Source organism: Artibeus jamaicensis, unplaced genomic scaffold (genome assembly GCF_021234435.1).
Source record: "Artibeus jamaicensis isolate MK-2021 breed Jamaican fruit bat unplaced genomic scaffold, CSHL_Jam_final scaffold_916, whole genome shotgun sequence".
NCBI lineage: Eukaryota > Metazoa > Chordata > Mammalia > Chiroptera > Phyllostomidae > Artibeus > Artibeus jamaicensis.
In genome coordinates, this window is record NW_026522059.1 from 30471857 (window position 1) to 30496254 (window position 24398).

The 24398-nt window shown below is 39.8% G+C and overlaps 1 protein-coding gene across 2 annotated transcripts; it reads left to right on the top strand.

Annotated features, from left to right (window-relative positions):
• Positions 1-251: 251 nt before the first annotated feature.
• Positions 252-22755, top strand: MTERF3 (mitochondrial transcription termination factor 3). 2 transcript variants are annotated; one of them, XM_037131117.2, is made up of 8 exons: positions 252-379; positions 6445-6778; positions 8112-8264; positions 12454-12643; positions 16787-16934; positions 17293-17364; positions 18404-18565; positions 22471-22755. In XM_037131117.2, the coding sequence occupies exons 2-8, from the start codon at positions 6460-6462 to the stop codon at positions 22663-22665; spliced, it is 1239 nt and encodes a 412-aa protein (XP_036987012.2). In that variant the 5' UTR covers positions 252-379; positions 6445-6459; the 3' UTR covers positions 22666-22755. The 2 variants fall into 2 exon arrangements, with proteins under 2 accessions (XP_036987012.2, XP_036987013.2); XM_037131118.2 differs by lacking the exon at positions 252-379 and adding an exon at positions 1202-1302.
• The last annotated feature ends 1643 nt before the right edge of the window (positions 22756-24398 follow it).

A 24398-nucleotide genomic window follows, 5' to 3' on the forward strand; every position in this document is an offset into this window, starting at 1 on the left:
GTCACCGCCAACGCGGCCTCGGGCCGGGGGCGCTGCGGTGCTGTCCCAGCTAACGTTCTGGGAGACGCAGCTCTGTGCCCTCCTGGTGTCTTCAGATTCCATGGGTGGGGGAGGCTTAAGGGGAGAGGCGAGGGGGAGAAGGAAAACTGCGGGCCCTGGCCCTCTCTCCTCCCTACATGTCGCCAGCTCTCTCCCCGCGCTTTCTCTCAGATGGTTTCGCCCACTCCCGCCGCAGCCCACGTGGGCGAGGCTGCACCGGGGCGCTGGCGCTGCGGGCGGACTAAGCGGAGTGCGGGGATGCTGGGACTGGAAGCGCTGCTCCGCCACCCCGTCTGCCCCTGGGAAACGAATCGCAAGAGGTAGCTAGGCCTCGCCACAGGTAAAGCGAAAGCTGATGGAGCGCGACGGCGCTGCCCTGGCCAGGGTTTGGGTCCGGACCCAACTGGGTCCAGGCCGAGTGCCTCTTGGCCTTTAGGTTTCCCGGGCCCAGTCGAGGGTGATTTGTTATTTACTCCTGGCTGATTAGACTAAACCATGCTTATTAGTGCGCTGTAGAGAGGACGCCAAAGTTCTGCGTGTCTCTCTTTCTGCGGAAGTTCGCAGTGGGTAACTAAAGTGAATTAAAATGGCCTAGGGAGGGCTTGCTTACAAAGCCGTTTTTCCAACCCAGTTTCATCTACTCTTTTATTAGCCTTACAGAGGTAGAAATCTTGAACAGTATTTGCGTGCCAATTCCTATCCCTAGTGAAGTACTAAGGCGCACATTTGAGAAGGATGTGATATTTTAATGGACTGAATCAGGATTTTTTGAGGCTTTTCTCTTTAATATTCCTGGTGAGAAAGTCCAGTTAGAAGATTGCCATCACTGAGTAGGGCCTTTATACACATACGAAAATGTCTTACTTGCTCTGTAGACAAATGAGTTAGCCTTAGTTGCAGTTGATTTATTTTGGCCCAACACCCCGGTGGCAAGGCTAATGGACGATAGTCACTGGGAGGAGGAATCCAGAGATGAACCCCTGCTCTCCTGAGGGAAGAGTTAATCATTAAAATTTATACACCGAAGTGAAGTGATGTGGAGAAGGTGGTGCACTTGTAAATTAAAGTAGAGGGACAAACATGACTTGTATACATAAAGGTATTTTCATGACTGTGGATGGAATACCAAACTAATCTGTCTCTTGTGGGAGGAGGCATGATTAATTTGAGACTGGAAAGACTTCAGAGTGAAATTGGAATTTCAGCAGTTTGCTTCAAAGTAGGAGGAAATTCTCATAAACTTAGTGTCAAAGCATTTTACAGGTAATAGGGACCTTAAGAATGAATCATCTTATTGTACCTGTAACTTTTTAAGAATTTATAATTTAAAGAATGGTTATTGAATCCTATCATGGGCCAGACATTGTTCTAGGCCACCCCAAGAAACTTAGTCTTGTCAAGGTAGCCTAATTGAGGTCTTCTGGCTTTCAATTTTGTGCCTTATGACTTTGCTGGGCAGAGAATGAATGTTACAGGTTTTCAGGAAAACTTGACTCATTTCCTAACAAAATTCACCTATGTCACAGGCTATTGTGAATGCTCATTTCTTTTTAAAAATATTTTTAAATCCCTTTCAGGAGAGTTCTCTAAGCATTTTTGATTTGCGATTGGGAATTTGCCTATGTGGAGAGTGGACTGTATTATACCCAGCTTTACAACTACACGGTGGTCAGTGTGCCTAACCTCCAAACTTCAACCTCCACAGTTGAATGATCAACTGTGAAAATGTCCAGGAGAATGTTAGACTCTGAAGTATTTGGTCCAATTCAGAGAATAAAACAAGCTGAATTCCAGTATACAGAAAAACAAAGCAGAAAGTTATGTTCAATTTATTTATATTTGGTTGCATGATCAATAATAATAATCAGTAATATTTGTGGAGCATTTTCCATATGCTGCACTCCAGGCTGTGTTTTCTATGTATTAACTTATTAGTGAACTGATATATACATCAAATTTACCTTTTAATTAGGCTGACTAAATATAAATTCTTAAATATTCCTTCTAGACATTTATCAGCCTTATAAAAATCTTTATAAAATAACTGTTTTTCTATCATAAATATACATGTATTCATTGCTGGTTGTTAACGTACTTCTCTTCAATTTCTAGTTTTGACTTTTTGTAAAGACATTTTTTTTTTCTACAAACAGAATTTGACAAAGCTGGTTTTATTCAATTCCGTTTTGGTATTTCACAGCTTTATCTGTGAAATATCAACAGTGTTTAGCCCTGAGGATGAAGCAAGAAGCAGCCTTCTAGATAGCAATGGTAATTCTTTGATGATCCATTTCAGACACAGTAGATTTCTTCCTGTTTTTTATTTTGTGACTAATGTATAGTTGACCCTTCAACAACGTGGGTTTGAACTGTACAGGTCCACCTACATGCAGATTTTTTTCACTTAATATATTGGAAACATTTTTGGACATTGTGCCAAACTGTCCAATGACAATTTGAAGAAACTTGGAAACAAACCACATAGCCTAGAAATATTGAAAAAAATTTAAAAAGCTATGTTATGAATGCATAAAATATATGTAGATATTAGTCTATTTAATCATTTACTACAACAAAACATACAGAAATCTATTATAAAAAATTAAAATATCAAAATTTGCACAGACAACACTTACAGACTGTACATGATAACATTTGCAGGCCCAGTCCAGAGAAATATAAACAGATATAAGATGAAGTATTAAATATAACCATGTGAAATTCACTGTGGCATACACAGTAATAATTTTATAACCACTTTGTGTTGCTGTTGTGGTGAACTCAAGTTTTGCAAGTATCCTCTTAAAACGCCTGTTGTGTGACGCTGTTCCTCTCCGGCAAATTGCATATCGCATTGTGTTTAGTGCAATACCCAAAACCTTGAGTGACACTCATACAAAGTGCCACTATAACCCTGGAAGTGCTCCTGAGAACCAGAGCAAAGTCATAGCATTACAGGATAAAGCTGAATTCTTTGATACGTACTTAATATGGTCTGCAGCTGCTGGGCATTTCAACATAAATGAATCCAGCATAAAGACCACTGCAAAAAAAAAAAAGGAAGTTCATGAAGCATTTGCTGCAGCTACACCAGCAGGTGATGCGAACACTGGCCCTCAGTATCTGCGGCATTATGGTTGAGACTAGACAAATGCACAGGGACTACTGAGTCCTGTGGAGGAAAGGGGACAGGACCCTGACTCTTGCCTTGACAGGCTTTTATTAGCTTTATTTGCATAGGCATACAGGGTGTATCCATAAAGCTCATCATTCATTGGCAGGCAGTAATGATGAAACAATAGATAACATGCAAAGAACTCTGAGGGCTAATTCTGAATCAGGGTCAGAGGGCCATAAAACTTTGGGGAACAAACTCACTTCAGGCTTGGACCCTTATCATTTAAATTGAGGTTATTAGCAGGTTTCATAGGATTTTGTGCGTTCTTTCTTAGGCCCCAGGCTCCGGGCATTCCACCCTTTCCAGAACGGGGCCACACACACCTCTGGCATTGTTTCAGGCTTAAGTCATGCAGTGGAAGTAAGGCAGCAAAGAGATTGGGAGCCTTCTTGTAGACAGAACGAGGACTCAGGCTATGTCAAAGCTGAGTGGTGAGGGTCCATCACCCCCTTTTTCTATAGCCCCCCAAGTCCTTCCCTGAGGGCCCCTTTACAACCATGCCTGTCTTAGATCATCCCTCCTTTGAGGGATCTTACCCTTTCTTGGCTAACCAGTCATCTGCCTTCGGCCAAGCAGGGTGCCCCTACAAGGAAGATAAGCTTTGTCTCCTAAATGGCTTCTGGTCCCAAGGTCTTTTTACTCAGCCATTGCCCTGGGAGTTACAGGTTCTGAAACTAGGCAGGACGGTTCCCAGTAAGCAAGCACTAAAACCTTATACATTTTGCAAAATAACTTCTTGTATTTAAAATGCATCTTTTCTATGAGTGCAGGATTAAGGCATACCCTATAGACTCCAATGTGATTTGAGAAAAGGCAAATTTATTATATGACAATGCAAAACAAAGATGAAGTATCTAAAGCTGGAGAATTGAATGCCAGAAAAGGATGGCTTGGTCATTTTAGAAAGAGGTTTGGCTTTAACAAGGTCAAGATAACAAAAGGTCAACATCTGCTGACCAAGGGGCAGCAGATGAGTTCCCAGACATCATTAAGAAAATAATTGAGGGGAATGGATATCTGAATGAACAGGTCTTTAATGCAGGCGAAAGTGTCCTGGAAAAACAAAGCACTACGGAGCACGTTTATTAGTAAGGAGGAGAGAGGGGCTAAAGGGTTCCGAGATGTGGATCTTAGAGAAATCCAAGAGGCAATAGACACCGCACCAGAAGAATTAACAGAAGACAACTTCATGGAGACCAGCACTTCCAAACCTGTGCCAGACGATGAGGAAGAAGACATAGAAGGAGCAGTGCCAGGAAACTAACTGGCATTGGACAACCTGGCAGAAAAATTATAATTATTCAAGACTGCTTTGAACTCCTTTTTTTTAAAGATTTTATTTATTTACTTTTAGAGAGAGAGAAAGGGAGAGAAACATCAACGTGTGGTTGCCTCTTGTGCACCCCCAGCAGGAGACCTGGCCCACAACCCAGGCATGTGCCCTGACTGGGAATTGAACCTGTGACCCTTTGATTTGCAGGCTACACTCAATCCACTGAGACACACCAGCCAGGGCTGCTTTGGACTTACTTTACTACATGGACCCTTCTGTGATGCAGGCATTGAAAAGCAAACAATGGGGAAGGATTGGTACCGTGTGGAAACAATGTTAGAGATGAAAAAGCAGTATCATCAGACAGAAATAACAACATATTTCCATAAAGTTACACCAATGTGCCTTCCACTCCTGCCTCCCCTTCCATTTTCTCCACCTGCTCAGCATCTGCCTCCCCTGAGGCAGCAGGACCAACCCTCCTCTTCCTCCTCCTCAGCCTCCTCAACATGAAGATGCTGAGGAAGACCTTTATGACGCTCCACTTCCACCTAGTGAATAGTAAATAATCTTCATGCCATGCAGTTAATAAACTTACCTGTTACGTATGGGTGTGTCTTCGTGTGAAAATCTACTGACAAGAACTCTGTGAGACATTTTTGTTTTATCCTTATTGCCTAAGTATTCATCATGTAGAACATCATTCATAAGACTTGTATGGAAGCAGGCAGCCTATCTTTACGTAGCCATAGGGCGGATAATATTTAATATAAAATTAATAACGTGTTGTATTCTCGCTGTTTTATAACTTCTTTCAAAGAATTACATGACCATAAAATATCTCCCTCTCCCTCTCGGTCTCCCCTTCTCCTCCTCCTTCGTTTCCCCTCCTTCCCTCCCTCTCTGCAGTGATTATAGAAACTGCCTAGCATCCCAGGTAGGCGGTTATTTTAAAGACTAGCAATGTTTCCAGCACCGTATGATGAACATGACTAATACTGTATGCCATAAAAATGTATAACCATTTTCATTAGTGTATAGGTTATCATATGAAAACAATCGTATTGATTACACTAGGCAAATCGATAACCAGGAAGCAATTCTATTGGTGCTTCTTTGTTATCAGTATGTGAATTGTTATGCCTGTTAAAAATGTGAATTTTGATGTTTTTATTTTTGACTTCTACTATTAGTAATGCATATAACATCTACAGTGTTTTGTATCACATAACATGACAGTATTGATGCAGATCCTAACAGTTCATCATGTAAACTTACGGTATTGATAAATACAGTGTACAGTACTGTAAATGGATTTTCCTAGTAACATTTTCATTTCTCCAGCTTTATTGTAAGACTACACTATATATAACATATACCAAGTATTTGTTTATCAACTGTTAATGTTATTGATAAGGCTTATTCTGTTCAGTAGTTGACTATTAGTAACCAAGTTTCGGAGGAGTCAAAACTTATACATGGATTTTCCCCAGCAGGTGTCAGGGAGCATGGGGCCCTTCCGCGTTTAAGGGTCAGCTGTATGTACATAAAGTGCATTTGAGTAATTCAGTGTTGTTTTCATCAATAGTCTGTTTCTTAAATGTCCTTCCAACCAAATTGCAAGAACACTTGATTGCGTCACCTTATTTTCTTTAAATTATTAAATTAACATTATTCAGTTCAGCAATAATTTGAACATTTACAGATTTTTGTTTTAAATATTTTTTATACCAGTGATTTTGTTTTTTGTTTTTCAAGTTCAGAAGTTCTTTTGGTTTGTAAATGTGACTCTTGTTTTTGGTTTTTCTTGTGCTTAAACTACTTTAGTCATCTAAATTTATTTAATAGCTTTTAGCTATAAAAAAGTTTTCAGTTTATCTTTTAACTGTTTGAATATTGTTTTAAACATTCAAGTACATTTCTCTTTGTGAATGGTTATGCACATTCTTTGTAGGCTACTTTAAGAAAAATGGCCCTGACTGCCCAACAGATGCCCAGGTGGTTCAGCTGGATTAGATGGAATGGCTTCGTTTTTGCTGCACAGCTCAGAAATGGATTTCAGAGACCAGGAACAACACTGTTGCATGGATTTTCTGCTCAGCCTCAGATGTCCTTTCACAATTGCTTTCTCCAGTGGGGATTTAAGACTTACAGGACTTCCTCCATATGGAATAATAGTTCCCAGTCCACCAAACAAGAGGTTAACTCTGATGAAAGCACTGTGCTTCCTTCCGTGAATGAGCAGCCACAAGCGATACCCAACTTTGATCCTGAGCTGTCTCTAGAAGGTAATTCTGATGTATTAAGATAAAAGGTTTATAGGTTAATATGTATAAAATTACTTTATAGCTATATAAACAACATTTGCTCTCTACATACTTTATTTAGATTCTAAATGTTTTTTCCTGGTATTCAGGTTTATTACGGTATAATAATAAAATCAAGAAAAATGCCTCCTTTTTGGATCTACAGTTCGAAGAATTCTGATGCACGCATTTAGCTGTGTAATGACCACCACAGTCAGTACCACAGTTACATCACCCCTAAAGCTCCCCTGGTCACCCTACACAATCCTCCTGTGCTTCTTACTCTAGGAATGTTTCTGTGTAAGAACATTTCGCTGCAAATAGACATTAGGTAATGTAGAAGATTAAAGAATGTGGGGGAGGGGTTGGGGGCTAAGAGGAGACACTAGATATAATAACTGAGAAAGTGTAGTGATTACAGGCAAAAAAAAAAAATATGACCATCCTGATTCCTTAGCCTTAAGTAGGTTATAGTTTCCAGTATCTTCTTTTCTGAGTCTGATTTAAGATGAAACAAAACCTCAGAATCAAGGCTGTACTAGAGTCACTTAGCAAAGACCGGGTCATGTAGCAAAGGACTACAGGTTGTAGAACCACAGTCAGAAGTCTCTTAAAGACATATTTGAGGATAACTTGGAGAAGGGAATGAATCAAAATGAAGACATTTTAGAATGTGATGATTGCTTTAACCCATACAATTCAGGCTGGTAGAGTATGTTACACTGTTGGCCAAGCTATGAATCTTTTTGAGAATGATTTCATCTCTTTTTCTAAATGTACTTGAAGGTCAGTTGGTCTTTACCATTTCTTAACTATTAATTAAAGTGAAGGAAAGGGGAAGGGATTTTGTACAGAGCTCATCCTAATGGAATAGAAATTTATTAAGATGCCCTGGCTGGTGTGGCTCAGTGGATTGAGCACCAGCTTGTGAACCAAAGGGTCACTGGTTCAGTTCCCAGTCAGGTCACATGCCTGGGTTGTGGGCCAGGTCCCTAGTGGGGGACACATGAGAGGCAGCTACACATTGATGTTTCTCTCCCTCTCTCTCCCTCCCTTCCCCTTTGTCTAAAAATAAATAAATGAAGTCTTTAAAAAATGTCTTATCTTGGAGGAAGAGTAGTTGATCTCTGTAAATAGTCTTACTTTTTCCTATTAAAAAGTAGAAAATATTTGGACTTAGATATTTAATCCTAAAATGAGCCTAAGATTTAAAAAATAAGCAAACTATGGAAGTTGTTTTTGTAGAAATAGCTCTGAGTGTACAGATGGGAGAGATAACTTGCTTCTCTCTCTTTCCACGTGCCCGGCTTCAAAGCACTGGACGATGTGCCTCCATTATCTCCGTTGCAGCCAATTTCGGAGGAGGAGGCTGTTCAGATTATTGCAGACCCTCCATTGCCCCCCGCTTCATTCACACTTCGAGACTATGTGGATCACTCTGAGACTCTGCAGAAGTTAGTCCTTCTAGGTAAGTGAGTAGCTTACAAGTACTTTTTGAGTATATTCTCCATTTCCCTTTCTACTTTGTTTAAATTAAGTGTTTATAATATTTACCAAAGTAAAACATATACATGAACAGAAGTCAAATAGTGTAAAAGGCTTTTAGTGAAAAACTGTTCCGCCTGCTTCATCCTTCCTGGCGTTGCCTCGGGGAGCTTGTTCTGAGTGTAGGTAACCTTTAGAAGTGCTGCGGCCTGGTTCATCCGTTTCAGACATCAGTTGATCTCTTGTACATACACACGAATTTTTTCCTTATTCTCTTCAATCCTCCCAATACAGTTATATGAACAAGTTTTATATAAATCATCACTTAGTGATTACATTATGACTAAATATTGCTCACTATTCTCCGGGAAGTGTACTATAATAGTTTTACACTTGATTAGTTTTCTTTATACCTCAGGCCACATTTTCCCACACCTTCCAGTGGCCTCTCAGGACAGTTTTTCTTACAGTCAGCCCTGTCAGATGGCGTGCTTGTTCCATTTCCCCACTTCCCCCAGCCTTCCTCCTGCAGCCTGCTGTCCTCCCGATTTGGGAGCGTTTTCTTTGGGACTTCCCCGCAAGTATCCCAGCTTGTTGACAGAGAATGCGCTGGGATCCGGATCTCACTGAGCTTTTCCTCGGTCCAGCACCTGACTGCAGCCCTCTGCTGTTTCCGTGGCCTCCAGGTCTGGCACTTCACTCACTTGATTTTCCCAGATGATGAACCTTCTTACCCCTGGAGGATGAGAGGACAGGTTAAGTAAGGGTTTGTCTTTCAAATCCATTTGCTTCTTTTGCTTCTCTTATTCTCTGTAGTCACTGCCTTAGTTCTTTTCAGGTCCTCATTTTTCACTGAGAAGTTAGGAGCTTTCTAATTTGATAGTCTTCCTATCAGCAGTATTGCCCTGATAATCTCTCTGATGTTAGTGTTTTTTCTAAAATGCAAATCCGACTATGTCAGCGACCTACTTGAAATCCTTCAAAGCTTTCCCATGGCTTCAAAATTCTTCCTGGTCCCCCATTTACTTTTTTCACTTTGCTGCTTGCCACCCCTCTTTTCATTGACCAGCCTGGTCAACTGGAGAACTTGATTTAGGTCAAATTACTTTAAAATATCTTCCCTGACCTTTCCAACAGAGTGACCCTTTTCCAGGCTCACTCCTTGATTGGATTCCAGCACTAATAACATTGTAATTGTTTCTCCTCTCTCCTTGTGCAAGTGACCCAGATGTATGGAGAATTGTTCTCAAGAAGCTTCAAGGCTTTACACATCTCTAAATACCCATCTGTAAGAATAACTCGAATGCAAGGATGACAGTGATAAGTCCCATGTAAGAGATATAAATAAAATGTTATGTGGGTTCAAAGGGGAGAGAGAGATGACATCTGCTGCAAGGAGGGGAGCCAGTCTCCTTCCTTCTAGAACAGCTTTCCCAGCCTTGTGATAGGTGCTCTGGGTAGGACAAGATCAGATGACACGGCCCCTACCTTTAAATAATTTACGTATACTTAGCGCTGTGCGGTATGCCAGCCATTCCTCATCCGTATGCTGATGCTTCCACAGCCCATCTCAGAGGCAACTTCAGTGACACTGCTATAGAGCCATGATTGCATCATTCGGCAGTATTTTTGAGGACCCTACTGGTCTGCTTCTTCTCTCTTTGCTTCCCAGATCTGCTTTCTGCCTTTCTCTGCCTGGTCCACATCCCCGGAGGCCAACGTCTGTGCACTCGCTTCCTCTGCCAGCTGGCTTCTGGGCTGCCTGAGCCAGTGGGAGGCACCTGTGGGAGGAGAGGGCGGGCAGGTCGGGGCAGTTTTCCCCTCTTCCCTCTCTGCTTTGGGTCCTGTAACTGCCTCCTCCCTGACAACAGCTCCTACTGAGAAACCCTATCTTCATAGCTTCCAGCTCCCCCTGGGTTTGGGTAATACTTTTTCTCCCTGTCGCTTTAGCACTAGGGGTGCCCTTGTTTGTTCTCTTGATTCTGGTCACTGTATAGAGCTCCTTCATTAAAGTTGTTTTCATCTGAACTTTCTCGGGCAACTTCTTTTGCCTGCCAGCCCCTGCTTGATCCAGTAAATATGTATAACACTGAGTGAACAGAGCAGTGATGTCTGTATTTACCAAACTGAAGGGACAAAGCCAACTTAGACTGTGGTCACCTACAAGTTAGGATCATGTATTTATGATTCATTTTCTGTGTCCCTGGTGCCTACCAGAAGTGCCTGGTCCACGGTAGGCATTCAGTAACTGTATTTTCAAGTTGATGAAATTGTAAGGAAGCCCACGTGATTTGTGCTGACAGCGCTGTGCCCTCCTGATGAGATTCTGCTCTCCTGTTGCTATTAAAAAGCAGCTTTTCAGGATTCCTGGTTCAGCGCAGTCAGGGTGTGACAGCTCCTGCTGAGCGCGGCACTTCAGCACCTGGAAGCGGTGATATGTGCGTAAATTCAAAGTCTGAGCCCTTTGTGCTATTTTTAAAGCATCCCTTCCCCCATTTAGCACAGGTTTCTAACATAATTATCCATCCATTCAAAAATGGTATTTTTCTGTTAATATTTTAAATCACAAAAGAATTACATTGGGTTGTTAAAAGTACAAATATTACAAAAGAAAGAACTCACCCTCTCTACTCCTGCAGGTCCACTGTTGCAAAGGTAACTCTCATACCACTTTGTCCAGTAGCTTCCCAGACCGCTTTTGATGCAAATGTTACCATGGAGAAAGCTATACATAGGTTGCATACTTACATGTAGTCAAACTTAATATTATTATTTAAATTCTGTTTTCTTCCAATAATATTTTAAAGTTGATATGTTCTTAGATTTATATCTGTATGACGTTAGTTTTTGTATCAGATAATCAAAGGAATTCTTAATTTTACAAGTGGTCCCATTATATTCTAACAAATAGTCCTCTCCCCCCATTGGTTCGAGTGCCGTTTTCATCGTGCGCCAGACGTTTAGTTCGACCTGGACCTGTTTCCCGTCTTCACTCTGTGCCTGTGATCGGTTTCTCTGCGTTCGACCCTCTTATATCAGTACCTGTTTAATATTCAGAAATTGGAGTTTAGAATTATATTTGGATCTAACAATATGGAATTACCCCTTTTTCTAGTTGTGGAACCATTAAGCAAAGAATGTTTTCATTCCATTGCATTTCTATTTGGACAGTTGCATCTAGAAATCGATTTGAGAGTTATTTTTAATCTGATGAGTTTAGTGACTGTGAAATTTGAGTCTAGACTTAAGCTTTTACATATCTTCAAATGTTTACTCTAAAGATAAGGAGTAGGCCTTCCCTGTTCATGTTTAACTTATTTTTTTAAACAAATAAAAGGAAAAAATGAGAGAATAGAGTGCTCAGTTTTAATGAGAATTTTGAATTACAGATTACTTTGATTCTCTGCCTAATTAATGCTGGCATCTAATTACATCCATAACCAAAGAATGAATTGCAGTAACAGCTTGATGTTTCCCCATTTTATTCTTTCTCTCCTGTCTTTCATCTAATTTACTTTGATTACCTAAGATTGTAAGAAAATGGGGAAGTTCCTGGCAGTGTACTTTCTGCTTTGTGGTGTGCTGGAAGGCTGCTTCGCCCACCTGTGCTCACACAGACCTTTCTTGAGCCCCTTCGAGGCACTTGTCTCTGCTAAAGACCTGGAGAGGACAGTGACCACTTAAGATACAGAGTCTTTCTAGTCCTCCTATGGAGGGGATCATAAGTATATTTTAAAATAATGCTTATAATTAAGGAAATGATAAAAAAACAAAACTTCAAGGAAACTAAGTTTGTTCTCATGGTTTGTTACCCCACAGAATTACCAGTGAAGTATTACTGTAGAGCTCATTAGGGGCTCATAAGCACTCTTCAAACAATATTCAGGGATCCTCATATGAGTGAGTGAATTTGTTTTGGGTGGACATTTAGCCCCAAATTCATTATTTTTCTCTACATATGGCTTTGAAATAAATACTGTGTTTTAATTTTAATTTATTTCTATTTCTGCAAGCAATTAGTTTAAAAATATTTTGAAGTTTCTATTGGCTTCTCTCAATTCGCCTTCAGACAGGTTGTTGATCTCCATCACTAGTTTTTTGAGCTTCTGTGCATGAAATTTAATGACAGAGTTAAGCAGTTTTCTTCCAACAGCGTTTGTAATTTATTGTAGGAGTGAACTTGTCCAAGATAGAAAAACACCCAGATGCAGCCAACCTGCTTCTGAGACTGGATTTTGAAAAAGACATTAAGCAAATACTCCTGTTTCTTAAAGATTTGGGTATAGAGGATAACCAGCTGGGAGCATTCCTGACTAAAAATTACGCTATTTTCTCTGAAGACCTTGAAAATCTTAAGACCAGGTAGGCTTTTTGGAATGATTCTCATTTAACCCAAGAAGTAAGTATGAGGGACATAAGTATGGAAGTTATTTTTTAAGTTTCAGCTGTGCAAGGATCAACCGAGATAATGAACATGAACATTATTGTTTTGTTTGGACCTTTTTTTATCAAAATTGAAACTCAGCTTTTTTCTTCAAAACTGCGTTATTTTTATGTGAAAACAAAAACATAAAGCATAAAAACTTCTTGCTAACTCAGTACTTACATGCTCCTCTTTGGAAACTGGAGTAAGGTGTTTTGTTTGTTTTTGTTTTTAATGCATTAAATGGCAGGATTTTTCTGCGAGTACACTTAAGAAAGTCTGAGCTTTTGTGTTTTTTACTGGCCAGTTTTTCATGGTAAACATTTGATATCTTGGCAGATTATTGTACAATTTGCTTAATCTTTCCCATAAGTTGGCTATTTTCATTGTTCCTTTTTGACATCTTTCAGTAACACTTCTATAAACATTTTGTGCTTCATTCAACATTCAAAGAATTCATTGAATCTGGGATATCAGTATAGTGAGAGAGTATTGCTCTGTGAAATAAGAATTCTGCTGGGCATGGGGAACACCGGAGAGAACAAAACAGAGTCCCTGTCAGTAAGTTCACAGTCGGAATCCACCATCGCCCCTGCCTCCCATCTAAATCACTTCCCTGCCTTCCCAGACTCACTGAATGGGAGCACTGTCACCCTGCCAAGTCAGAAACACTGTATTAACTTGGGCTGCTCCTCTTACAGCATCTGCCTCTAATAAATCATCTCACTCTATCACTTTTACCTTTTTATACCTCTCAAGTCAGTTCATGCATTTCTCTTAATCTTCACTTCAAAGACTTCATCACTTCTAGCAAGACCGCTTGCTGCCTCAGTCTCCTCCCTGTCAGCCTCTAGTCTTCTCCCCTAGACTAGTCTCACACCAGTGCTGAGCCTCACTGCATTTCAGGGAGCTTTGCAGTTCCTTGAACCTTCATAGTTTTAATGTCATTTTTTCTGAATTAGGAAAAAACAGACCATAGTATTCCTTATATTGAACAATTTGAGCCCTTTTTATACACGCAAAGCACTGAGCTAGACTCATATCTTATAAAACAGTCATGATCTTTCCCTTCATGGGACTTGCATTATAACACAGGGGAGAGAAAGAGTGATTCTAGGAAAGTCCATCTGACATACCCAGATCTGCATCTCCTGGCCGTCTGGAACACCAGCTCCCTCCCATTCCAGAACCAGCTTACCCTACTGCTCAAATTAATTCTGAGAAAGCGTGCATGCCAGGAGGTGGGGATCACCGGGAGCCATTACAGGCCTCCTACTTTAGTACTGTTATTAATACTCCCATTTAATAAGGGAGGCACAGAGAGGCTAAATGATTTGCTGAAGATGACACGGCTCGTATAAATGGCAAGCCTGGGACTCAAACCCGGTCAGTCTGACTCGAGAGTCCATACCATACTGTGTCTGTATTTTTAATCCCATGAAGGAAACTTTAACTTAAAGGGAGTTTAAGTTGTAAATGCTCCTAACAACCATGAGGTATTCCCATATGGATAATAGTCTAATGGTTCCCACCCCTGGCTGACAAATCAAACTGTGGGGTGTTTTTTAAATTACTTTGAATTTTTTAATAGCTAATATATCGACTTGTCCTCAAAAGGATATACAATGAACCCTACTGGTATGGCTCAGTTGATTGGGCATCATCCCGCAAAACAAAAGGTTGCTGCTTCGATTCCCAGTCAGGGCACATGCCTGGGTTGTGCTCGTGGTCCTGGTTTGGGGCACATATGAGAGGCAGTTGACTGAAGTTTTTCTCTTGCTCTCTTTCTCCCTCCTTTCCCTTCTCTCTAAAAATTGATAATAGCTAAAATTTTTAAAAATTAAAATTAAATTAAAGGATATACAATGAAAAATAAGATTTAATTGAACTTAGCTTCTAGCTCTGGTATGTGTCCAACATTCTTATTTTCTAGAATTTTCTATACCGGCATTAAATTCATATAGTGTTTTTAAAAATTTTTTGTGCTTTTTTGTTTTGTTTTAATAAAGAAAATTTTAAGTCCATAAAGAAGTTATTTGATTCTTTGTAAGAATTTTCAAATGAATAATCTATATTAAAATTATTTTTCTGGTTGTGCCTTATATGTTAATGTTTTATTGGAAAATTATCATAATGCGGACAACTGTTCTGATGTTTTTCATCAGCTACTGCTCCCTGCTGCCACACATACAAGAAGGAATCCTCCTCTCTACCTACTTAGTCCCAGCCCTCAGCATCCTTCTAAGACCCACCTGTAGAGGCAGCTGCTAATGTCAAGTGTTTTGTTCAACCTGCTGGGAATGTTCTACCGTACACATGAACACACATGGCACTGGTGGTGTTTATCACGTAGTACTCGAAACCCCACTTTCTTACTTTAGCTGTATGTTGGACATAACTTTTCATTGGTGCTTCCTACTCCTCCTCCACCCCACTGTAGTTTATACTTTGGATCTGTCCGGTCTCGTTGGTAACGTGGTCGTTGTTTGCAGCCTTCACTATGTCAGTGTGGCTGCAGTGACTCTCCTTGTAGATATGTCATTCCGTACATACTGGTGTGTGTCTAGGGTGATTATCAGGTCAAAGTGTATGTGCATTTGTAATTTTAACAGGCACTGACAAATTCTCTGCCCTATAGGTGGTTCTCCAGTTCGCACTCCCACCAACAGTGTGCGGAAATGCCAGTGACCTGTTCTCACTAAAACAGTGTAATCAAACTTTGTGATTTCAGTTCATTTTATAGATAAAAACAGTGCCTTGCTGTTTTTGAAATGATGTTTTGAGCATCAAATATTTGGAGCATTTTTTATATGTCTATTCCCCCCCCCCTTTTTTTTGGTAAGCATTCTTTTATTTGTTCCTATGACATAGGAACAAATATATTTTCCCCAGACTTGTCACTTGTGTTCAGCTTTATTGATGCTGTTTTCTTGCCTTGAATTTTAAATTTTTATAGTTAAATTTATCAGTCTTTTCTCTTTTTGTTTTTAACAGACTGCTTAAAGAATAATAGTCATTTGAATATAAAATATAAGGTCTAATACATGGTATAAAAATATCAAAGGCATTAAAGATAGTCAGAATTTAGATGAAATCTCAACTTGTTGTTAATTAGTTGGTTGTCGTAAATAACTTCTCTGGATCTATGTTTTATTCAAATGTAATATAGAAATTTTATCTGGTTCATAGGGGTTTTTTTGGGGGGGGGTTGTAAGAATTAAATGAGATAATGTCCTGGTATGTTTTAGGCACTTAAGAAAACTGACTTTGACTTTTACTATGTTTGTAGACTTTCAGACTTTGTACGTTTAAGTACCTTACTTTGGTTTCCGGCAACTTAGGAGGCGTCTTCATTGTTAACAGAATACATATTGAAAGACTGCAGTAAAAGTTAGTTGTAAAAATACATACTCAGTAAATGTCCTAAAATAGAAAAATTCCTTTCAGTTTCTCTGAGATACTAACATAAAAAATTTCGTCTCATGCTTGAAAGTCTTTCTTTGTAAAAAAGAATTCTGAATCTATTTTCTTAATTTGTGTATTTTCTATTCTTAGACAAAAAAAAATTTTTTTAAGAATCTTTTTTGCCCTGGCTGGTGTAGCTCAGTGGACTGAGCACAGGCCTGCGAACCAGACAATCGCAGTTCAATTCCCAGTCAGGGCACATACTTGGGTTGCAGGTCGGTTCCCTGCAGGCCAGTTCCCAGCAGGGGACACACGAAAGGCAACCATACACTGATGTTTCTCTCCCTCTCTCCTTCCCTTCCCCTCTAAAGATAAATAAATAAAATTATTAAAAAAGAAAAAAATCTTTTTTTTTCTACCAAGTAACAAAATAAATCAGATTAACTGAAAGAGGAATTATTGTTCTGTTTTTAAGTGTAAATGGAAACTACTCTAATGATTGGGTGGATGCTTAATTTAACCATATTTGAGCCATTATTGTAGAATGGTGTTTTCTTTAATCTTTCTCTGTCTCTTTTTTTTGGGTGTGAAAGCCCTTTAAAAAAAAAGTAGTTATTTTGGAACATAGCATTCCACTAGTCAGTGTTCTTCACGTATGTTTATTTTTGTTTCCTTAGAGTGGCTTATCTACAGTCAAAAAATTTCAGCAAGGCAGATATCACCCAGATGGTCAGGAATGCACCGTTTTTGTTGAGCTTTTCAGTGGAAAGACTGGATAACAGATTGGGGTTTTTTCAGAAAGAACTCGAACTTAATGTGAAGAAGGTAAGCAAAGTGGGAGAAGTTTATATATTTCCATGTCAGCTACATTTAGTAATGTTAAATCTCGTGTTTCTGTTAGGTGTGAATGAATAAGCCTGCTAGGTTAAAAATATAGCTGTATTATTTTATAATATCCCACCAAATCGTTTCCTTAGGTTTTATTTTTAGTATTTGTATTTTCCCAAAACACTATTAAGTTTCTATGAGTTTATGGGTAAGTATTAAGTATTTATGGGTTTCCTAGCACTTCTCTGACTGGGTCATTTTAGGGTTTTTAGTTTTATATTTCTGTTAGTGCTTTGGTTTTCCAAACTGCTTGGATATGCATAAACAGTAATAACAGATTGTTTTATAACTATAGACCAGAGATCTGGTAGTTCGCCTCCCCAGGCTGCTAACTGGAAGTCTGGAGCCTGTGAAAGAAAACATGAAGGTAGGATCGCTTTAATCTTTTGAGAAGTCAGCTGCTTTCTTTACGTGTTTTAATTTTCTGAAGAGAATAAATTTTGCTATTGTCATCTTAAAAATATACTATGTGATAAATGAAGTTATTTCTAAAAAGATGAAAATAGAAAATGGTATAGCAAGTAGTCTCTAGCGAGCAGTTTGTTCTGGTTGGTGATACTTCCACATGTTCCCCGGGTGTTGCATGAGTGGGTCACCCAGCAGACACCAATGTCTGTAATCCTGGGGAGGACTAGGTGTCTGGGTGGTCCCTGCAAACTGCTTCCAGCCCAGGATGAGAGTCTGTCTGTGTCACCCAGGTGGGAGATGAGTTTTGGAGGCTGGATGCCAAAGACTTCTGTGAAGTGGCCAGCAGGTCACTTTTCTTAGCACCTGTGCTGGTAGCCAGTTCTAGTTCTAGTTCTGTCACCAAACATACCAGACGGTCTTCATGGGCTTTTTCTGAGCATCTGCCCACACATGGTGCTGAGGAAAGAGTCCCTGCCCTCACAGAGCTCCCAGTCTGGCGGGGGGAACAGCATCCCGAGTAGTACAAGCAGGGGACTGGTGGGGATGCGTAGGCTACTGGCCACAGGGAGGACTCAATCCACATGTGGGTATTTAGTATTTTCATCTGTCTGGAATTTTGACATGTACTTTTTCAGATAACATTTGGGAGCAGAGGCTCAAAAAGCACTTTGAAACTCATACCGCTGGTCTGTATGGTGGGGCCCATAACGGTAACCTGGCCAGGCCTCCCGTGCCCACCTTCATTCTCCCATGGTTACGATGACTCCTTTGGGGTCCCCTTAATGATGACCATGCTGTGAGTAGCTCATTCTCAGGAGAGGGGTTTGAAATTCAAACTACCCCACAAATGGGAAGCTGTGATCCCTTCAGGGCATCCGAGTAGCTGTCACCAGATTTTAATGTCCTTATTTTAAATTTTAAGAGAATTAGTGTGTCCTCTGGCACAGTACCAAGATAACTTTCTATTCATGATTTATAGCAACTCTACTTTCTTTTAGGTTTATCGTCTTGAACTAGGTTTTAAACATAACGAAATTCAGCATATGATTACCAAAATCCCAAAGATGTTAACTGCAAATAAGAGGAAACTCACAGAGATCTTCGATTATGTGCACAATGTGATGAGTGTTCCCCACCACGTCATCGTCAGGGTCCCACAGGTAATGCGTGGTGCTCTGTGAGAGCCGCCCTTGCCCTCCGTCTGGAGCTGCTCTCTCGCCTGGTACCGTTCACTTGGGAAAATGCCTTGCTGTTTGTAAAGGAGTTGGACCAAATGCAGTCTAGTTCTGAGAGTTGTGTATAGGTCATACTTCTTTTGTTCATCTTTTTGTCAAGAGCACACCTAGCAAACAGTAGAGGGAGAGATGGCTTGTGAAAAGTTTATAACTTCTGGGGCACACATGTCCATCTGCAGCGGAGAAATAAATGGTGAATCTATTTCTCTGTACTTCTCACTGGATCCTCGTTAGGATCCAGTGAACTCTAATGCATCCTCTTTTATGTTTTTCTCCATTTAAGGTTGGAATGGATCTCTTCCCCTAGAGGTCCTTTCAGAGTTATGCATACTTTTCATTCGAAATCCATCTCAGTCTGATAGTTAACAAACTGTATTGTAATGATCTCCTACTAAAGCATAAAACAGTTCCAGCTCGCCATCATGACAAAGTTTTAATTGTCTCTTAAAGCTAATCAGACTTTCCTGTACTTTACCTGGGGAGTGACATTATCTGCCTGTTTTTAAGAATGTTAACTCTTTGAAAGCATAGATCTTGTTTTATTTATATACATGGTTGAATTCCCAGTGCCTGGAACTCTACTGGGCAATTAGTAGGCCCTAGGTAACTATTTGTTGAACAAATGAATGATTGCATCTCATCAAAGTCATCCTTCTTTCCTGATTGCCATGTGATTAAAGTAAGTATTCACTGGATAAATGGAAGATTGAATTTTATTAAAGTGATCCTTCTGCATTTGCTACATGTGTTACTATATAAAGATGGGCAAAAGAAATATGACTTTAATATAATTCTCGGAACTGTTGTGCATTTGGGCCGATCCTTTCACAAATGGCAATGTTTATTTACCTGTCATACTTCACTGTGAATGGGTCCTTAATAGAGAATTGTTTTCTGTTTTATCGAATGCATATACACTCATTATAAAAAGTGTTAGAAGCCTGCAGTGCTGCAACTTTGACTTATGGAACAATTGTAAAGTAAGTAATCTTCATCTAAAAAGCAGTGGCACCTGTTTTTTTCCCAGGGCTTCGTAGATAATTCAGTGACAGTTAAAGCTGGTAAGAGACTCTGATCTGAGAACACAGAAATCAGTCGGACGTGGCCTGTGTTCTTGTGGAATTTGTAATCTAACATTAGATGGGTTTTAAAAATGCCATTGCTTTCCATAAAGTTAGAGTCTTAGCCACATGTCTTAGGGAGTTATTTTAATTCAGAAGAGGTAGGGAAATCGTAGAAATGACAACAGCTATTGAGTGATTACTATGTACCAGCCCTGCCTTTACTGCTTTACTTGTATGAATTCATTTAATCATCACAGCAGCCATATGAAGTAGGTATTATTGTCCTTATCTTATAAATGAAGAAAGTAACCATAAAGAGATAACTTGTTCAGTAACTTATCTGAAGTTGCCCAGGTAACAAGGGGCAGGGATTAGAACTTTGGCAGCCGTGTTTAAAAACCCTGCTCTTAACTAGGATTTGCTGCCCCTCTAAGAAGTGACATTTGAGTTGTCAATAAAATGAGTGGTGTTTCAAAAGATGGACAGTAAGTTTACAAGTAGTGGAAGCTATAAACTTGAGCAGATACATTAAAATCAAATTTATAAACACAGATTTCAGGCACCCCAACTCTAGGTTCTGGAAAGCCCAGTTGTAGAACTGTGGCTTCCCAATGAGGACCCTTAAGACTCCTAGGGATCCGGGTAGTATTACTGGGAAATTAAAAAAAAAAAACAAGGCTTATTAATGAAAAAATACATTAATTGACAATAGGCTGTGAGGGAACTCATTTGTAGACTGAATTTTTTGGCAGGTGCTTTAAAAATTCTGGTGGGAAACTAATTTTCTCAAGCAAATAACAGTTATTGTTGGCACCTATTTTATGATTAGTTAAAATGGGAAACAATTCTAACATAATAGGTATGGTTAATTTAGTCATTTCAAGGCAGGATCATGGATGGAAATGGACAACAAAAGCAGTAGGGCAATGACATGGGGAAATCCCGGTCAAGGAGGGACGTGCTGTTCAGCAGCCCCTGAGGCTGTGCGTCCCTCTCCCACTGCAGGCTTCCCCGAGGGTGAGCGGGAGTCCACGTTTGGAAATGGGGAATCAGTGACTTATGGGCTGGGTTTTTGTTTTAATCCCTGATCATTTAAAGGATCATGAACAGAATGAAATTTTTCTGCCAATGGCAAAGTGGCCTATGGTGGTTAGCAATCAAAACAAGGGAAAAAAAACCTGATCTGAGTTACGGTTTTGTACTGGAAAGATCACCCAAATCTCAAATAAGAAAGTAACCTTGAACCATTAGAGAAGTAACATCATATCTGGTCATAAATTATATATATATAAATGCTTTAAAATGTCATATTTAGGAGATGTATAATGAACAGTTGGGAGCTTTAGAGTTCTTCGTGGTCTCGTTTGTATATTTTATGATAATTTTGTAAGCCGAGAGTCAGTGCAAAAGAGTCAGACTTCTAAAGCAGTGATTTTCAACCTTTTTCGTCTCATGGCGCACATAAATTAATTATAAAATTCTGCAGCACACCAAAAAATATATTACAATAAAAAACATATTATACTTTTTGCTGATGTTACCAAAAAATAAATGTAATGTTGATTCATTCACACCAGGCAGCTATTGTTGTGTTGGCTGTTGTTATTTTTTTAATTTGACAGTCTAAGGGAAAAGAGGCCAGTGCCTGACCAAATAGTCGGGTACTGCATGTTTTAAAATTTTTGCAGCACACCAGTTGAAAATCACTGTTCTAAAGAAATACATCTCGACACTCCCTACATTTTTATGAACAGTAGTGGGAATTTAGTTATCAAAATGAAGGCAGAACAGCCTGTAATTGGCTTTTTCAGAGAGAAAAAAAAAGTTTTGTTCAAATGCAAGCCAGTCCCATGTTGAGTTAGCACACCATAATTTTTTTTTGGTCACTGTAGCTGAGTTTTCAACAATTGTTTTACATAAGCCCTTGCCAAGTGATCCATTATATTATTTCCACTTGAACAGAAAGAAAGGCTCCTGGAGGTCATGTTCCAAGTGGAGTGGCCCCTGTGCACCTGAAACAGTCAAAGGCAGAGCCCGAGACGTGACACTGAATGTGGTTCATTTGGGCTTCCCTGGGGCGCCTCCCGGGAGTCCGTCCCTGCAGCGTAGGGCTCTTTCCAGCCTGGCTGGATCTCCCAATCCTCCCTTCTTCCTTGAAGCTGATGTTGGATTTAGCCTGGTTCTGATTCCTTTGTAAAGTTGCTGCTACCCACTCTCCTCCTTAGGGGTTTTGACCCTGAGACAGGAAAGATGTATACTTTTCTTCCCTAGTTGCCAGATTTATTTCATTTTGTTGTGAGCAGAATTAAAAAACAAGCAAACAAAAAAACAAATAGGAAAGCTTCACAGATTGTGAAATCTTACACATTTTGGGGGCCCATGGACCTTGACCTCTAAGGTTGGTTCTCAAACTTGGCTGGCTTCTGAATCTTGTGGAGGACTTAAGGGCTTCCCTCTCAAAGTTTCTGATTAAGTAGGTTTGGGTTGGAGCCTGAGGATTTGCTCTTTTAACAACTTCTCCCACGTCTCTGTATTGATTAGTCAATACTCTTTGCCTACAGTATAGCCCTTATTTTTTTTATTGTTCTTTTTGTGAGTTTTGGGTCTTTTTAATCATGATTTCTTAGTGAAAGTTATAGGGTTTAAACCCTGGGCACTTAACTTATTTACTGAGCATGCGGTCAGTACTTTATTTGTAGCCTTATAAACATTTTAATAGTTCATCTTTCAGTGCACAGTTTTTTTAACCTTTTTTTTCTTTTGTAGGTATTTAATACCAGGTTGTTTAAAGTCAAAGAAAGACATTTGTTTCTGACCTACTTAGGAAGAGCACAGTATGACCCAGCAAAACCTAACTACATCTCTTTGGACAAATTGGTATCAATGCCTGATGAAATATTTTGTGAACAGATTGCCAAAGCCTCCATACAGGACTTTGAAAAATTCTTAAAAACACTTTAGTTTTTGATATGAAAATGTAATGATGTAAAGTAAATGTATATATGAATAAATTAATATGCTGTACTTTAAAATAAATACCACAAGCCTCAATTGACATTGAAAGCACTTTCTTAATATTGTAAATTTGGCTACACTTCTGGCAGATCTTTCTTAAAGGCTCCTAGTGACTTCATTCTTTGACTCAACCATTTTCTTCCTTCTGGGGGAAGAAAAAAACTAACAACAGCTGTCCCCAACCTTTTTGGTGCCAGGGACCAGTTTCATGGAAGACAATTTTTCTATGGACCAGGGGTGGGGGATGGTTTCAGGATGATTCAAGCACATTACATTCAAGCTCATCAGCTGCTGTGCAGCCGGGTTTTTAACACATCCAGACCTGTACCAGTCCAAGGCCTGGAAGTTGGGGACCCTGGACTAAAATATAGCAAGCTTAGGGAAAGAGAGTCGGTTTACTACATGTAGGCTGGGCTGTTGTCATTCTGGTGAAGATAAGACAGTAGAGGATTTTCCTCTTTCAGTTACAGGCCTTTTAAAGTGGTTTCATCATAAGACAGCTGCATTTTCTTCTATTCACTTAGATAATGCTACAAAGCACATGCAATTTTGGACTCTCTACCCTGTTGTCTTCTGAAGCAAAGATATTCAGAGTCACCCAGGGGTGGCCACTGAGAATCAGGAAAGGAAAAGTGATAGGAAAGTAGTTTGCAGGTAAGTAGACAGTAAGAAATAGAAAAAGGTCCTAACAAGTGACTTCCTGTGTGCAAAGATTTATAACGTGAATTGATACTTTTTTTTTTTACATTTACTGCTTAGATATGTAATCCTGGGCAAATGATTTAACCTCTGAGTCTGATTATTTGGAAAATGAGGCAATATCACTTCAGTTATCTGCCTTAGCATTTCAAGATTGAGTAGAACGTTAACACTGGGTGCCTATAGGGACCCACACCTGGTATTTCCACTCATGTAGTTTCCTCCAGGATGAAACTGAGCCAATGTGGTTTGGTCCAAGGGACGCCATCAAGCCTCTGCTTGATAACCACTTGCACATCAGGTCTTACCCTCTTGATGGAGATTCTTGATCAAATCTCAGCTGTTTAATCAATGCCAACTGAACACCAGACGTGAGTGAAGGGGCTGTCTTGGATATTCCAGCTTCAGCAGATACCACTTGGAGCAGAACTACCCAGCTGAATTCAGAATTGGGAGAAATGATAGTGTTTTACAGTAACTTAGGGGAGAGTGTGTTGTGCACCAGTATTTCATGATGTGGTAGATCGTGAATCCTCATGAGAAACCAAATTGGTGATTGGTCAGGGCCAAGTATAATAGCCTTCCTGTTAAGTATTTTGTTAATCTGCTCAGCATTTGAGTTCCTAGATAGAATACAGTGATGAGTGTGGTGTAGATCTGTGCTTTCATGGAGTTCTCTGATGGATGAATGAGATCAATAAATAGGAAACAAGGAAGAAGATACAGCTGGGATAAAAAGCATAGAAGCATCCTGCCAGGTCTTTCTATGGTTGAGAACCTCATATTGCCTCTATTAACAACCTATTCATATCAGAATAGGTAGCTATGGTGCTGTACTGAATAGTCCTACAACTTCAAATGATTTAAAACCACCAAAGTTTTTATCCCATTCATGTTCAACTTGTGACCACAACAGGCTCTGCTCTACATCACCTTTAGTGATAGAGGTTGATGGGGCCTCCACGATCTTGAGCATAGTC